Source organism: Bufo bufo, chromosome 6, assembly GCF_905171765.1.
Source record: "Bufo bufo chromosome 6, aBufBuf1.1, whole genome shotgun sequence".
Classification (NCBI taxonomy): domain Eukaryota; kingdom Metazoa; phylum Chordata; class Amphibia; order Anura; family Bufonidae; genus Bufo; species Bufo bufo.
Window position 1 is genome coordinate 153,753,536 of NC_053394.1, and position 17,285 is coordinate 153,770,820.

Consider the following 17,285-nt stretch of genomic DNA (forward strand, 5'->3'; position numbering starts at 1 on the left):
GATTACATTGGCAGAGATCTGGCGATGCTTATCGCTCTGCGGATAACGCTGTTCTCTCCGTGTTTTATAGGAAAAGCCTCCTCCAATGATGACGACGTCCAGAAGGCTGATGTTTCCTCTACAGGACAGGGAGTTATCGATAAAGATTCCCTGGGGCCGCTTCTGTTACAAGTGAGTGGTGTGGCATGGACATTCCCATGACCATGGAGATGCCAGGGGGACACCCCAAAGATCTGTACATATTAGGATGTATCACATATTTTAGTGATAATTTGTTGAGATTTTACTGTGCTGCTGTCTGCCCTTTTCTTTGTGTAGCTTACTAAAAAGGGGGAGATACAAATCTGAATGTTTAAATCTGCAAACAAAAATAGTAAGACCCTAGGGTATTGGTCATCTTGTGTTTTTTCTCTGGTTTCCTCGTTATCGTTTCTTCTCTGCTCCGGTTATGATATTTCTTATTGATCACTGTGATGCCAGTGAGTACTGAGGTGTCATTTGGGTGCAGGACAATGTATGATGCCTTTTGCTCTTTCGTCACACTGCTCCTGTCTGTCTCCAGGCTCTGGATGGTTTCCTCTTTGTGGTGAATCGGGATGGAAGCATTGTGTTTGTGTCAGAAAACGTCACTCAATACCTACAGTACAAGCAAGAAGATCTGGTGAACACCAGCGTCTACAGCATTTTGCATGATGATGACCGAAAAGACTTCCTCAAAAACCTGCCCAAGTCCACCGGTAGGACATCCCTTCTCTTCTTAGGGTGCTGTCCTTTATTGATTATAACCTGCCTTCCCTTGGGATCACATGCATAATGTACAATAAACCTGTATGTAAAGGAGGGATTTGTACAGTCCTGAAATAGGACTGCTGATGGCACATCTACACTCCAGGTTATGCTAAATAATGAGGTTATTAACCACCTCAGCCCCCAGTACTTAAACACCCTGAAAGACCAGGCCACTTTTTACACTTCTGACCTACACTACTTTCACCGTTTATTGCTCTGTCATGCAACTTACCACTCAAATGAATTTTACCTCCTTTTCTTCTCACTAATAGAGCTTTCATTTGGTGGTATTTCATTGCTGCTGACATTTTTACTTTTTTTGTTATTAATCGAAATTTAACGATTTTTTTTTGCAAAAAAAATGACATTTTTCACTTTTCAGTTGTAAAATTTTGCAAAAAAAAACGACATCCATATATAAATTTTGCTCTAAATTTATTGTTCTACATGTCTTTGATAAAAAAAAAATGTTTGGGTAAAAAAAAAATGGTTTGGGTAAAAGTTATAGCGTTTACAAACTATGGTACAAAAATGTGAATTTCCGCTTTTTGAAGCAGCTCTGACTTTCTGAGCACCTGTCATGTTTCCTGAGGTTCTACAATGCCCAGACAGTACAAACACCCCACAAATGACCCCATTTCAGAAAGTAGACACCCTAAGGTATTTGCTGATGGGCATAGTGAGTTCATAGAACTTTTTATTTTTTGTCACAAGTTAGCGGAAAATGATGTTTTGTTTTTTTTTTTTTGTTTTTTTTTTTTCTTACAAAGTCTCATATTCCACTAACTTGTGACAAAAAATAAAAACTTCCATGAACTCACTATGCCCATCAGCGAATACCTTGGGGTGTCTTCTTTCCAAAATGGGGTCACTTGTGGGGTAGTTATACTGCCCTGACATTCTAGGGGCCCAAATGTGTGGTAAGGAGTTTGAAATCAAATTCTGTAAAAAATGACCAGTGAAATCCGAAAGGTGCTCTTTGGAATATGGGCCCCTTTGCCCACCTAGGCTGCAAAAAAGTGCCACACATGTGGTATCGCCGTACTCAGGAGAAGTTGGCCAATGTGTTTTGGGGTGTCATTTTACATATACCCATGCTGGGTGAGATAAATATCTTGGTCAAATGCCAACTTTGTATAAAAAAATGGGAAAAGTTGTCTCTTGCCAAGATATTTCTCTCACCCAGCATGGGTATATGTAAAATGACACCCCAAAACACATTCCCCAACTTCTCCTGAGTACGGTGATACCACATGTGTGACACTTTTTTGCAGCCTAGGTGGGCAAAGGGGCCCATATTCCAAAGAGCACCTTTCGGATTTCACTGGTCATTTTTTACACATTTTGATTTCAAACTTCTTACCACACATTTGGGCCCCTAGAATGCCAGGGCAGTATAACTACCCCACAAGTGACCCCATTTTGGAAAGAAGACACCCCCAGGTATTTCGTGATGGGCATAGTGAGTTCATGGAAGTTTTTATTTTTTGTCACAAGTTAGTGGAATATGAGACTTTGTAAGGAAAAAAAAATAAAAAACAAATCATCATTTTCCGCTAACTTGTGACAAAAAATATAAAATTCTAGGAACTCGCCATGCCCCTCACGGAATACCTTGGGGTGTCTTCTTTCCAAAATGGGGTCACTTGTGGGGTAGTTATACTGCCCTGGCATTTTCCAGGGGCCCTAATGTGTGGTAAGTAGGTAAATGACCTGTGAAATCCGAAAGGTGCTCTTTGGAATGTGGGCCCCTTTGCCCACCTAGGCTGCAAAAAAGTGTCACACATGTGGTATCGCCGTATTCAGGAGAAGTTGGGAAATGTGTTTTGGGGTGTCTTTTTACATATACTCATGCTGGGTGAGAGAAATATCTCGGCAAAAGACAACTTTTCCCATTTTTTTATACAAAGTTGGCATTTGACCAAGATATTTATCTCACCCAGCATGGGTATATGTAAAATGACACCCCAAAACACATTGCCCAACTTCTCCTGAGTACGGCGATACCAGATGTGTGACACTTTTTTGCAGACTAGATGCGCAAAGGGGCCCACATTCCTTTTATGAGGGCATTTTTAGACATTTGGATCCCAGACTTCTTCTCACGCTTTAGGGCCCCTAGAATGCCAGGGCAGTATAAATACCCCACATGTGACCCCATTTTGGAAAGAAGACACCCCAAGGTATTCAATGAGGGGCATGGCGAGTTCATAGAAATTTTTTTTTTTTGGCACAAGTTAGCGGAAATAGATTTTATTTATTTTTTTCTCACAAAGTCTCCCTTTCCGCTAACTTGGGACAAAAATTTCAATCTTTCATGGACTCAATATGCCCCTCACGGAATACCTTGGGGTGTCTTCTTTCCGAAATGGGGTCACATGTGGGGTATTTATACTGCCCTGGCATTCTAGGGGCCCTAAAGCGTGAGAAGAAGTCTGGAATATAAATCTCTAAAAAATTTTACGCATTTGGATTCCGTGAGGGGTATGGTGAGTTCATGTGAGATTTTATTTTTTTACACAAGTTAGTGGAATATGAGACTTTGTAAGAAAAAAAAAAAAATTTCCGCTAACTTGGGCCAAAAAAATGTCTGAATGGAGCCTTACAGGGGGGTGATCAATGACAGGGGGGTGATCAGGGAGTCTATATGGGGTGATCACCCCCCCTGGAAGGCTCCAGGGAGACTCCTGTATGTGTTTTGCGGATCCGATCCATCTATCAGTGGATCCGTAAAAATCATGCGGACGTCTGAATAGAGCTTTACAGGGGGGTAATCAATGACAGGGGGGTGATCAGGGAGTCTATATGGGGTGATCAAGGGTGAATAAGGGGTTAATAAGTGACCGGGGGGGGGGGGGGGGGGGGGTGTAGTGTAGTGGTGCTTGGTGCAACATATTACTGAGCTACCTGTGTCCTCTGGTGGTCGATCCAAACAAAGGGGACCACCAGAGGACCAGGTAGCAGGTATATTAGACGCTGTTATCAAAACAGCGTCTAATATACCTGTTAGGGGTTAAAAAAATCAAATCTCCAGCCTGCCAGCGAACGATCGCCGCTGGCAGGCTGTAGATCCACTCGCTTACCTTCCGATCCTGTGAACGCGCGCGCCTGTGTGCGCACTTTCACAGGAAATCTCGCGTCTCGCGAGAGGACGCGCCGGCGCGTCCAGGAGGAATGAATCAATCACCTCCAGGACGCGTCTGTGCGTACAGCGGTCCGGAGGTGGTTAAAGGGGTTCTCCGGGAGTTGAGAAAATAAAAATACTTAAATATTACTTTATTATAAATAAATTCCGAAATACCTTTTTAGTTATAATGGCTCGTTTTGTCTAGGGAGCAATCATTGGGAGAAATAAAATGGCCGCCATTCTATTAGTACACACAAAGCCTGTCCTAATCGCAAAGGAGGACAAGTTATTTCAGAACACTGAGCTAAAGAGCTGCCTCAGCCTCCCCTCTGCTCTGCTTGTAAGGTATTATCATCCTGAATAGAGCTGAAAAGATCTTCAGCTGTATCTCTGTAGGAATGGAGTTCATGAGGAGACATGAAGTACAGAGAGGAGTGGGGATGTGGATAATGCACAGCAGCACTTGTATGCAGTCTCCATTACCACAGCCCCACATTACTACAGTCTGTCCTGTCCATCCTTTCTGTACTTTATGTCTCCTCATGAACTCCATTTCTACAGAGATTCATCTAAAGGTGTTATCTGTATTCAGTATCATAATCCCTGATGAGCAGAGAGGAGGATGAGGCAGCCCTTTAGATCAGACTGTGAAGTAACCTGTCCTGCTGTGTGATAAGGACAGGTTTTGTTTGCACTAATAGGATGGCGACCATTTCTCATCTGTATTATTGGGGGACATGGGCTTGACCATGGGTATAGCTGTTGCCACTAGGAGGCGGACACTAAGCACAAAGGTGTGAGCTCCTGCCATTCAGCTATACCCTTCCTACAGGGACTAAGCTAAATACGTTTTAGTATCTATAGAAGGCAGACCTCCCTGCGTTGCAGGTTTGCTGTTTTTTTCCTTTTCTTCTAGCGGGAGTTTCAGGCAGTCCTAAAAGCTGCCTGCACTCCCACCCAGGAGACCAGGGGGTCCCATAAGCCTGCTGCTCCTTCCCGTTTTCCAGAAGCAAAGGAGGACCAGAGGTTCCTAAAAGCCTCTGCATCCCGCCAACCTTCGGATAACCTTGTTTGGCGCGTCGTCTCCAGTCCAGGGGGCTTCTGCTAATTGAGGCCCTGGCTTCTCTACGGCCTACTCCCGCATGGGCTCCCCACTCCCACGCTGTCATCTGAGCTGAATCTGAACCCTGGGTGCTAGCTCCGCCCACAGCCAGATTTTAAATGCATCAGCAGCGGGATGCTGACAAGGATCCTCTGGACATGCTGCGTGGAGGGACACAGGCTGGGTAAGCGCTGTTTTCCCTTTTCTACAGGGTTTAACCCCCCCCCCCCCTCCTTCCTGTCACTGCAGGGTTATCAATATGTTCGACCCCAGGTCCCGAAGTAGGCGGTCACTTCTATGCAGCATTTTGCTTGTGTGTTGTGTCGCACAAAATTTCCATCCGGTCAATCTGATCCCCTCTGCTCTGCATGTGCTGCTCCACCGTCAAGTGGCTTGGCCCTGGACCCAATCGCCCCTACTGCCCAGCCTATGGTAGAGCCGCAGTGGGCGTGTTCCCTGTCAAGAATGGTATAGGATGTCTCAAATACCTACAAAGCTATTGTGGCGTTTGTCGGCAAGGCAGTCCTCTGACCAGTCAGACTCTGGTGATCATGCGGCTCATTCCTATCGTGGCCGTCCCGCAAAACGGGCCAGAACATCCTCCCCCAAAAGGGTATCTGTGTCTCCAGTTTCCTCTGCCTCTTCACCTTCCACCAGAGAGTCGCACTCCGTGTCCTCCGTGGAAGAGGCATGTTCTGAGCAGAGGGGGTCAAATTAGGATATTGTCTCTCCGGAGGGTCAGTCGTTCAAACTGTCCTCTATGGTGGACAATCTTATTACATCAGTTATTAAGATGTTGCAGGTTGAGGACCCTGCACCGTCATCAGCCAGCTTGGGTTTTTCCTTTTAGAAGGTCCCGTCGCTCGCACAAGTATTTCCCCCAACCACCAGGATTTTGATTCCTCTCGTCAGGGTCTCTCCTCGGGAGTCCCCTCTGGGGAACTGGCCAATACAGCCCTGCAGCTCTCTCATGCCAGTGCGTATATCCGTGAGGCCTCTTTGGACGCGGCCAGGCTTATGGCCCGCTCGTCAGCCCTGTTGGTGGCTAGTCGCCGTACCCTATGGCTCTCCTGCTTGACGGCCGATAATGCTTCAAAGCGGACCCTGACGGCCCTCCCATTTTCACTTCTGTGGCAGGGAGTGATTGTTCGGGTTACTGCGCAAGACCGTTTGAGGGTTTTACTCCAATCTTTGTGGTCCCCAAAAAAGAGGGGACAGTCCGTCCCGTTATGGACCTCAAGGCACTCAACTGCTTCCTTTGGATCTGCAGTTTCCGCATGGGGTCCCTGAGGTCTGTCTTTGTGTCAATGGAACCCGGGGAGTACCTGTCCTTGGTAGACATCAAGGACGCTTATCTTCACGTTCCCATCTGCATCAGTCATCAAAGATTTCTCCGGTTCGCAGTGGGTCCATTTCACTTTGTGGCCCTTCCGTTGGGCCTGGCCACGGCTCCCAGGGTCTTTACGAAGATTCTGGTGGCAGTCATGGCCCTGCTCCATGCCAGGGGCATTGTGGCGATCCCTTACTTAGACGACATCCTGGTAAAGGGTCCGTCATTTAGTGCAACGGCAAACAGCCTGCGCATAGTTCTGGTCACCCTGAACAGGCAGAAGTCCTGTCTTTATCCATCACAGCAGCTGACTTATCTGGGCATGGTGCTCGACACATTTCAGGCCAAGGTATTCTTGCCTCCAGAGAAGCTATCCACTCTCCATCTTCAGATTATCCACTTGTTGTAGCCCTGTCCTCTTCCCATTCTTCATTGCATGCGGACTCTGGGTCACATGGTCACTGCCTTCGAAGCAGTTCCCTATGCTCAGATTCATACCAGAACTCTTCAGCGAGCCATTCTGTCCAGCTTGGACTGTTCCCCAGCCTCCCTGGATCGGCCCATATGTCTCTCTGCCCTCAAGTGGTGGTTGGTCTCTCCGATGCCGACGTCAGGCTGCTCGTTCCTTCCTCTCCGGTGGATGGTGTTGACACCGGACGCAAGCTTTAGGGGTTGGGGAAGGGTTGGGAAATCTCTCCGTTCAAGGAGTATGGTTGAGAGGTTGCGTTCCTCGCGCAATCAACGTTCTGGAGTTAAGAGCGATTAGTCTCTCTGTGGCATTGGACAGTCCATCTCAGGGGACGTCCGGTTCGGGTTCAGTCCGACAACTCCATTGCGGTGGCATACCTCAATCACCAGGGTGGAACACGGCAGCCATGGTGGAAACAGCTCTTATCCTCAGATGGGCGGAGAACAATGTTCCGGCGCTGTTGGCAGTTCTCATCCCCGGCGTCGACAACTGAATCGCCAACTTCCTCAGCCGGGAGCGTCTCGATCCCGGCGATGGGGATCTTCACCCACAGGCATTTTGCGACATCTGCGAGCGATGGGGTCGGCCAAGTGTGGATCTCATGGCTTCCCGCTTCAACAACAGGTCGAGGACTTCGTAGCGCGGTCCAGGGATGCCACGGCTCTGGCGTGCGATGCGCTGGTGATTCTGTGGAGTCGGTTCACATTTCCTTACATGTACCCGCCTGTTCCTCTCATTCCGCGTCTCCTCTGGAAGATCAGGTCTGAAGGACTGCCCATCATTCTCGTGGCCCCTGATTGGCCACTCTGAGTGTGGCATGTGTCTCTAGTCGCCCTCCTCGCCGACTAACCCTGGCGTCTTCCTCTTCGGGAGGACCTCCTGTCGCAGGGGCCGATCTTCCACCCGAATTTAGGGTCTCTACATTTAACGGCATGGCTGTTTGAAGCCGCTGTACTACAGGCTCAGGGTTTCTCGGATGCTGTGGTCCAGACCATGATTCATGCCAGAAAGCCGTCGTCTTCCTGAATCTACCACCGGACCTGGAAGTCCTACTTTAGTTGGTGCAAGCGGCATCAGCTGTCTCCCGTTCGGTTCTCTTTGCCACGACTCTGGTATTTCCTGCAGTCGGGCATTGACTTGGGGTTGGCTCTCACCTCCCTCAAAGGGCAAGTTTCGGCTCTCTCCATTCCTTTTCAGTGGAATTTGGCTTCGCTTTCGGCGGTTCGGACTTCTCTGCAAGGGGCATGCTGCGCCCCCTTTCCGTCCTGTTGGATCCTTGGGATCTTAATCTAGTGCTCAACGCTCTAGTCTTCACCGTTTGAGCCTTTGCAGCAGATGTCGCTTTGCTTCCTGTCTTACAAGGTGACCTTTTTGGTGGCAATCACTTCCATCCGTAGGGTGTCGGAACTCACGGCTCTTTCACGTCGGTCGCCTTTCCTGATCTTCCATCAGGATAAAGTGGTCCTTCGCCCTCTTCAGTCCTTCCGTCCAAAGGTGATTCTCCCTTAGTTTTGTCTGGACCCGTCTCATCCTCGGGAGAAGTCGCTCAACACTCTGGATTTGGTACGAGCCGTTCGAGTTTATCTGTCCCAGACGTCATCTTTCCGGCGGACTAATTCCCTGTTCGTGATTCCAAAGGGGCCAAGACCAGGGCTGGCGGCGTCGAAGACTTCCATTGCCCGATGAAGTCGTTTTGGCTATTGTGGAAGCGTACCGTGTTAATGACCGGGCCCCACCATTCCAGGTGACTGCTCATTCGGCTCGGGAAGTGGGGGGCCTCGTGGGCAGTGCATCACAGGGCTTCGGCCCTTCAGGTATGCAAGGCGGCTACCTGGTAGTCTTCGCACACTTTTTCCAAGTGTTACAGAGTGCACACCTTTTGCGTCTTTTGACACTTCTCTGGGGCGTAGAGTTTTGCAGACTGCAGTTCTCTGATTGGCAGGAGGGTTTCTTGTTATGCCCACCCTCTGTAACGTCCCCATGGTCAAGCCTGTGTCCCCCCAATGATAGGGATGAGAACTAGATTTTTGTACTTGCCGTAAAATCTTTTTTTTATTTTTTTGCTGCTTTTGCACTAAACTGATTTAGCTTAGTCCCTGTAGGAAGGGTATAGCTGAAGGGCAGGAGCTCACACCTTTGTCCTTAGTGTCCGCCTCCTAGTGGCAACAGCTATACCCATGGTCAAGCCTGTGTTCCCCAATGAATAGAAGTGAAATAGATTTTACGGTAAGTACAAAAATCTTTATTTTTTTATTTGTCCTAATGATTGCTCCCCAGACAAAACAAGCCACTATAACTAATAAAAGGTTTATGGATTATGTTTATAACAAAGTAATATGTAAGTATTTTCATTTTCTTAATTCCCGAAGAATCCCTTTTTAAGGTGGCACTGCGTAAGCACACATATACACATGTGAAATGTTGTGTTGCTACGTTCCTTCTAAAATCTCCTCTGTTTTTACAAAGTTAATGGGGTCCCCTGGTCCAATGAAGCCCCCCGTCAGAAAAGTCACACCTTTAACTGCCGCATGCTGGTCAAGACTGCACTGGATCACCTGGATGATGGCAACGGCGTGATGGACCCACGACAGAGATACGAGACCATGCAGTGCTTTGCCCTCTCTCAGCCTCGTGCAATCATGGAGGAAGGTGAAGGTCAGTGAGTCGTGATGTGTGGTGTCTGACAGGCTCACCAGCCCTTACTCTGGTTGGGATTTATTTATTTTATTTTATTTTTTAGATCTTCAGTCCTGCATGATCTGTGTTGCCCGTCGAATTACAAATGTTGAGAGGGCGTTCTCCTCCAATCCAGAGAGTTTCATCACCAGGCACGACCTCTCCGGTGAGAGCGCTGGATCAACTGCAATGTGTGTAATGTACAGTAGTGATATCCTTGTTTTCCCATGTTTACATGTACTGATATTTTATAACAGGCAAAGTAGTAAATATAGACCCTAATTCTCTGCGTAACTCCATGAGGCCCGGATTTGAGGACACGATCCGCCGCTGTATCCAGAGATTTCTGTGTCATAGTGATGGACAACCGTGGACCTATAAGCGCCATTATCAGGAAGGTGAGTGTCAAAAGTTAATGGGGTATACTCACGGCAACAGTTAAATAGTACAATCTGTGGCTGTTATAAAATGCTGCTGCCACATGTGACCATTCCATCATGAGGTTAAAGACCAAGCTGCAGCAACTCAAAGTGATGATGTGTTCACTATAGGGAAGCAAAGCCACAGGTTGGTGCATTGTGGTGGGAACATTGTTACCAATTGTGATATTGTCTTTGCAGCGTACGTCCATGGCCACTCAGAGACTCCGCTTTATCGGTTTTCTCTAGCGGACGGCACAATGGTCACCGCACAGACAAAGAGCAAATTATTCCGAAATCCTGTCACAAATGACCCTCATGGCTTTGTGTCCACTCATTTCCTGCAGAGGTAAGTTCTGTTAGGAACACAAAATGTAGGCTCCTGTGCTGAGCCTTAATATTAATACATGCCTGTATATTTTAAATGTTCTCCAGCGCAAAAAACACTTTCTGTACCGATTCTCAAATTTGTAAAGGGGTTAGAGGTTCTTACTCAATCGCTCAAAAAGGTCCTTTAGAGCAAATGAATAGGGTTCCTCAATATCTCTGCTTGCTCTCAAACAAGAATGTTTTCAGTTGCTGTGTCCTGGAATGAGAATCTCTACAGAAGACAAGATGTCTCCTCCTAAAGTCACCACATACGAATGGTCAGAGCTTAATATATATTAACTTGTCTTCTGTTGCTGTTTCAGGGAGCAGAATGGCTACCGACCGAACCCCAATCCTATGGCACAAGGAGGTCGTCCACCTTTACAGTCAAATCCTGCTCCCAGCAATGCTATGAATGTCACGTCTGCTCAGGCTCCCCCACCACAGAACCGCAATTATGGTATGGGGGAGGCCAACAACATGACACCTATGTCTGGCATGAGATACGGATCAACTGGCAACATGGGGCCTGTGTCCCAAGCTCCAGGAATGCAGCAGTCCCCGTATCAGAACAATAACTATGGACTAAATATGAGCAGTCCCCCTCATGGGAGTCCAGGCATGAGCAGCAACCAACCTAACCTGATGTCACCTCGAAATCGAGGAAGCCCTAAAATGGGATCCAGCCAGTTCTCCCCTATTCCAGGTATCTTTTGTCATTTTGTTACTTATATAGCACCAGCATCTTCTGTGTTGCTGTACAATGTGGAAATAAACAGTTGCATGCACAGTAAGCTTAAAGGGCATCTGTCAGCAGGATCAACCTTGGTAAACCAGCCATAATGCCTGACCCTGCTGATAAAAACCATATCCAGAGATTTCTGTGTCATAGTGATGGACAACCGTGGACCTATAAGCGCCATTATCTGATTGGTGTGCTGTCCGCATTTTTTGCAGACCCATTGAAATGAATGGGTCCACATCCTATCCGCACAAAAAAAAAAAAAAAAACTGATCGGAAACCAACAACGTTCGTGTGCATGTAGCCTAATTTTGTTTAAGAAAATATGCAGATTAGGGATTAAGTACACCCAGGGCAGGCCCAATCCACCTGATACACCTTAGCTCCTCCTCCTCCTATGCTTTCCTGTGTAGTTCTCCCTCCTTTTTGATTTACATGGCCAGGCATCCAGGTGGAGGCGGGGTGTCTAGGGAAGCAGAGGACTGCTGACAGGTGCCCTTTATTAAAGGGGTATAATTTATTTGTATATATAATAGGAAATCATACGATTTTTAAATATACATTTATTTAAAATTCTGCATACCTTTCTTATATCAGGCAGTTGACCTCTGTATGCAGTAGAATGGTATAGCTTATGTAGTGTTTCCATGACCTAACTAAAACATGGCATCAGTCATGTAACACCTTTCACATGATATAATTGCTGACTCTCAGTAAACAGTGTTACATGATATACATGTCCTGGGTCAGCACACAGGACACATTCATGTGATAAGTAAATAGGACTACTGTTGGAATAATGATTTTATTGTTGTTACCACGGTAACTAATTCACTGTGTATATTTACATGGCCGTCTGCCTCTAGGTGATGATGTGATATGGCTGCCCATCTCTAGGTGATGTCATGTTGTTGTTAAAGTGTAGTGTTAAAAAAAAAAAAAAAAAAAGTTAAAGGTGTTAAAAGATATGCTTCTACACGGACACTGACAGACACGATGTAGAGGTGCTGCTGCAAATAGTAATACTGTATGTGTTCGACTTGCCAGTACACTACTATTCGCCTGTTAGATACCTTCACAGGTAACTGAAAGCCCTAGATCACATGAGATGTGTGTGGATCACATGTTTAGTCCTATTCAGGTCCTCTATGGATGCATTTTACAGGACTAAAACTGACGGTAGCAATTTTTTTTTTTCTTTTTCTTTATAGCGAGTTACTATATAATTATACTTTTAACCAGAATACCTCTTTAAATAATGACAACTCATCTTTGTTATAAGACACATGTGTTACTCCCATCACACTTGTCCCTGTTCCATCACTTTATTCAGGTGAAAACATGCTCCACCGCATTACGCCGTTTGTCCACACATAGGCTCCTGCACTGGCATTCCACTCTATATACCAAAGTTCATCTATCTCCAGTAACGTATAGTTATTGAGCCGTATCGATGAGTAGAGACAATGCAACTAACTCATAACTTGTTATAGCCATGCCTTCTTTATTCTTCATGCAGATACATTTTCCCATCAGGGATACATGGTATACAGATAGCGATCATAGACAAGCAGACTCTCAACATATTATGATCCTGCACGACATTTCAGAGGACATGCTCCCTTACTTATGTGCTATACCAAGTTATGAGTGAGTTGCATTGTCTCTGCTCATCGATACGGCTGAACATATGACTCAATAACTGCACATGTTACCGCCACTTTATTCCCCAGGATTGTCATGCAGCACAATCTTGGTGACCGCGCCTTTCATTCTCCCAGCAGCTGATGTTCTTGTGTTACATGTCAGATTATGCTTGTTGGGGTCTACTTGATCTCTTTGCTCTTCTATCCAGGGATGAATTCTCCTATGGGATCATCTGGGAATGCCGGTGGGGGCAGCTTTTCCAGCAGCTCGCTCAGTGCCCTCCATGCGATAAGTGAAGGTGTTGGCAGTTCCCTCCTGTCGTCTTTGTCATCCCCTGGTCAAAAAGCAGAGAGTGCCTCCAACATGAACCTGCCGCAGCAGAGTAAGATGGGGAACCAGGAGTGTAAAAGTCCCTCTGGGTTATTCTGTGAGCAAGCACAGGTGGAGAGTTCTGTGTGTCAGTCAAGTGGAAGAGATAATCTCAATGAGAAGGATGTCAAAGAAAACATCATTGAAGGCTCTGATGGGCAGAGAGCACAGGCAGAAAGTAAGGGGCACAAGAAGCTTCTTCAGCTGCTGACCTGCTCTACGGAAGAACGTGGCCACAGTGCCATGGGCAGCTCCAGCATGGACTCCGGTTGTAAAGATTCATCAGCCAATGTGACCAGTCCCTCAGGAGTTTCCTCATCCACCTCCTCAGGTGTCAGCTCCACCTCTAACATGCATGGCTCCATGCTACAGGAAAAACACCGCATTCTTCATAAGCTACTGCAGAACGGAAATTCTCCTGCCGAGGTTGCCAAAATCACAGCAGAAGCCACCGGCAAGGACAACTTCCAGGAGACTGTCGGCTCTGCACCTTGTACAGAAGCAACAGTGAAGCAGGAACAGTTGAGCCCCAAGAAAAAGGAGAACAATGCACTGCTCAGGTACCTGCTGGACAAGGACGAGGGGAAGGAGACATTAGCCAAGGACGTGAAGCCCAAAGTGGAGCCGATGGACACTAAACTTGGCCAGTGCAGCAGCTCCACCGTCCCAAGTTCCAGCCAGGAGAAGGACATAAAGATAAAGACAGAGCCTGCGGAGGAGGTACGTGCAGATCAGAGAACCCTTCTCCAGATTGTTTAGCATTTTCAAGCTTGTTAGACAGGACAGTGTCACTCAGATACCGATATTTTTTTGTGTTGGAGGGGGGATCTATAATATGTAATGCTGCGGTCACTATATTGTTCTTTTGTAAATTTTCGGATATAACTGCCCTGCCACTTACTGCCCACATACCCTCTTCTTGTGACCACAGGAGCATAAGCTCAGAAGGAGGCACAGAGTTCCAGCCAGCCCTGCCCCATTTATAATGAAAGGCTGGCGAATGGGTGTCTCTGTATATTTACTCCTGGATCTGTGGGAAGTGGCTTTGTATTGCAGTGACTTCTCCCTGTATTTATCTAGGGTACAGGCATCAGTTTGCCTACCTGACACGTTACATGAGCTGGGACTGAGGGCCAGGAATATTATAACTTATGTATTGTATCTTGTTTCAGGTGACTGGAGACTTGGATCACTTGGATGCGATTCTTGGTGACCTCGCAGGCTCTGATTTCTACACCAATTCTATGAGTTCAAGTACAGGTAGCATGGCAGCCAAACAGCCGATGTTCCAGGACAATCCACCCCTAGGTAAACCAACTGCTTTCTGAAAGAGCCTATGAAAAAAATAAAGCTTAAGCATATGGTTAAAAAGATCTCTGCTTGCTAGCAGCAAATACGGACAATTGTGTTTTTGTCCAGAGGCTGACCACTCGTCTAGATATAGTCCTGCTCAAACAGCTGAGAGTTTTACAATGTTTAAAGAAATTATCCTGCCATTATTAAATAATTTATTTGCGTTAAGAGCGTGTGCGCAGTGGGCTTACTAGCTTAGCTTGCACCATACATGGCAGCCGTCGGTTGTATAATACAGCACAAACAACGGTTGACTATGACTGGATCAGTCCTCTCCAATCCCAGTCATATAGAGGGACTGTCTCGCTTCAGCAAGTGGCATTTATCATGTAGAGAAAGTAATACAAGGCACTTGTGATATTGTCCATGTTGCCTCCTTTGCTGGCTTCGTTAATTTATTTATTTTTTCGTCACATTATACACTGCTCATATCCAGGGGTTACGACCACCCTGCAATCCGGCGGCGGTGGCCATGCTTGAACACTAAAGGAAAAATCATCGGCCTCTGCGCACTCCCACTGTTCTGTTCACCAGAGAGGCCAACACATTTTCCTATAGTGTGCAAGCACTGCCACTGCTGCTGGATTGCAGTGTGGTTGTAACCCGGATACAGGCAGTGTATAATGCTATGAAAAATAAGTCATGCCAGCAAAGGAGGTAAAATGGACAATCACAATACATTAGTAAATGCCTTTTTATATTAATTTTGTTTACATGATAAATGTGATTTAGCAGGTAGGCAGTGAACAGAAGGCAGCACTTGTATGAGCACTTGGGTCTTTTCAAACAGCTGATCAGTGAAGGTGCCAGCAGTCAACTCCTGATGATGATGAGCTATCATGAGGATCATGATATAAAAAATATATATATATTTTAATACCTCGGGTGCAAAAATTTGTACCAACCAAGCCTTCTGAGGTGTTGGAGGGAGGGCAATCCCTCTGTGCTACAATTGGAGACCCAGTGGTGAAATCACTCTGATCAATTGCAGTGGCAGCTTGGGGCCTTGAAAGCTGCTCGCTATGGCTACTTTCACACTAGCGTTCGGGTGTCCGCTCGTGCGCTCCGTTTAAAGGGGCTCACGAGCGGCCCCGAACGCATCCGTCTGGCCCCAATGCATTCTCAGTGGAGGCGGATCCGCTGAGAATGCATCCGCCTGCCAGCGCTCATCCTCCGCTCCGCTCAGTGAGCGGACACCTGAACGCTGCTTGCAGCGTTCGGGTGTCCGCCTGGCCGTGGCGAGCGGATCCGTCCAGACTTACAATGTAAGTCAATGGGGACGGATCCGCTTGAAGATGACACCATATGGCTCAATCTTCAAGCGGATCCGTTCCCCATTGACTTACAATGTAAAGTCTGAACGGATCCGCTCAGGCTACTTTCATACTTAGAAAATTTTCTAAGTTTTAATGCAGACGGATCCATTCTGAACGGATGCGAACGTCTGCATTATCGGAGCGGATCCGTCTGATGAAACATCAGACGGATCCGCTCCGAACGCTAGTGTGAAAGTAGCCTAAGTCAGTTACAAAGAAAAGTAAAAAAAAAAACTACTCAATATTAACCCCTTCACGCATTTGGACGTAACTGTACATCCAAATCCCAAGTAATTTACTACATTTGGGCATGTGACACTGTACGGCCCCTTGCAGACGAGCGTGTCTGTATTAGGTCCGGATGCTTTGAGTCTGCAATCAGGGAAAATCATGTGAGTAGGTATGCGATTGCAGTCAGTTTTGACTGCGATTGCGTTCCGATGTTGAGTTTTTATCGTGTGGGTGCAATGCCTTTTGCCCGCGCGTGATAAAAAAAACTGACTGGTACCCAGACCCAGACTTCTTCACTGAAGTTCGGTTTTGGGTTAGGTGTTCTGTATATTTTATTATTTTCCCTTATAACATGGTTATAAGGGAAAATAGCATTCTTAATACAGAATGCTAACTAAAATGTGGCTTTAGGGGTAAATAAATAAAATAACTCCCCTCATCCTGTTGTTCGCGCAGCCAGCATCTTCTTCTTTCTTCTTCTTTCAGGACCTACAAAAGGACCTTTTGATGTAATCGTGCTCACCATGTGGTGAGCGCGGGGATGTCAGCGCAGGTCCTGCTGAATGAAGATAAAAATCTTCTATCTTCATTCAGCAGGACCTGCGCTGATGTCGCCGCGCTCACCACGGAGGAGGTCATCAACGGTCCTTTTGCAGGTCCTAAAAGAAGAGATCTAGATAGGGCTGAGTGGCCTCTGCATGGGCTGTGGTTTCAGGTAACCTATAGACAGGGCCTAACAGGTTTAAAGGGGAACTCCAGAAGAACGATCATGCATTCATTCTGTAAGTCAGGTTGTCACACTGGAGCCCTGTGACCTCCGCACACATCTATGTCAGAAGGTCGTTCAGGCCGCAGTCCCCCCTTTAATCAGGAGGCTCTGAGGGGCCATCAACATGTCAGACCCAGTCCTCCGGCAATGTGCAGGGAGGAGGACACAGCCTCCCTCCATGGCTGGTACCTGGTTTCCAGTCTCCGATCTGGTGTCCCAGAATCCCGGCCGTCTTTGTCTACGTGAACCCAGCTAGCCAGCCGTGCCAGTCAACGGTGGGCTCCGGTGTGGACCGTGTCCCTCCCAGTATAAGCCCCCCAGTGCACAGGCCGCACCTCCCTGTCGCTGCGTCTCTTTTCTCTCAGGTTGCGGTTGTCAAGCGGAGCTGCCAGTAACCAATCACAATCCGGAGCGCCAGGACCCCAGGCAGAACTGGCTGCAGATTTGCCTGAGAGGGTGTGGTACAAATGATGGGGATGTGAGGCGGGTCACGTGACCACTGGAGTGAGATGCTGTGAGTGGCGCGGGTCTTGTACTGTCCGGGAGAATCGGGTGACCACGGAGTGGTGAGTAATAG

At 47.0% G+C, this 17,285-nt stretch overlaps 1 protein-coding gene across 2 annotated transcripts in view; it reads left to right on the forward strand.

Moving 5' to 3' along the window:
* Positions 1-17,285, forward strand: part of NCOA3 (nuclear receptor coactivator 3) — a 74,240-nt gene that overhangs the window by 43,606 nt on the left and 13,349 nt on the right. For both annotated transcript variants that reach the window (XM_040434573.1, XM_040434575.1), the window contains exons 5-13: positions 71-171; positions 563-737; positions 9,284-9,472; positions 9,558-9,659; positions 9,751-9,891; positions 10,114-10,261; positions 10,605-10,987; positions 12,879-13,759; positions 14,212-14,347. In XM_040434573.1, the coding sequence (XP_040290507.1) occupies positions 71-171; positions 563-737; positions 9,284-9,472; positions 9,558-9,659; positions 9,751-9,891; positions 10,114-10,261; positions 10,605-10,987; positions 12,879-13,759; positions 14,212-14,347 (2,256 nt within the window). The remainder of the gene's footprint in view (positions 1-70; positions 172-562; positions 738-9,283; positions 9,473-9,557; positions 9,660-9,750; positions 9,892-10,113; positions 10,262-10,604; positions 10,988-12,878; positions 13,760-14,211; positions 14,348-17,285) is intronic.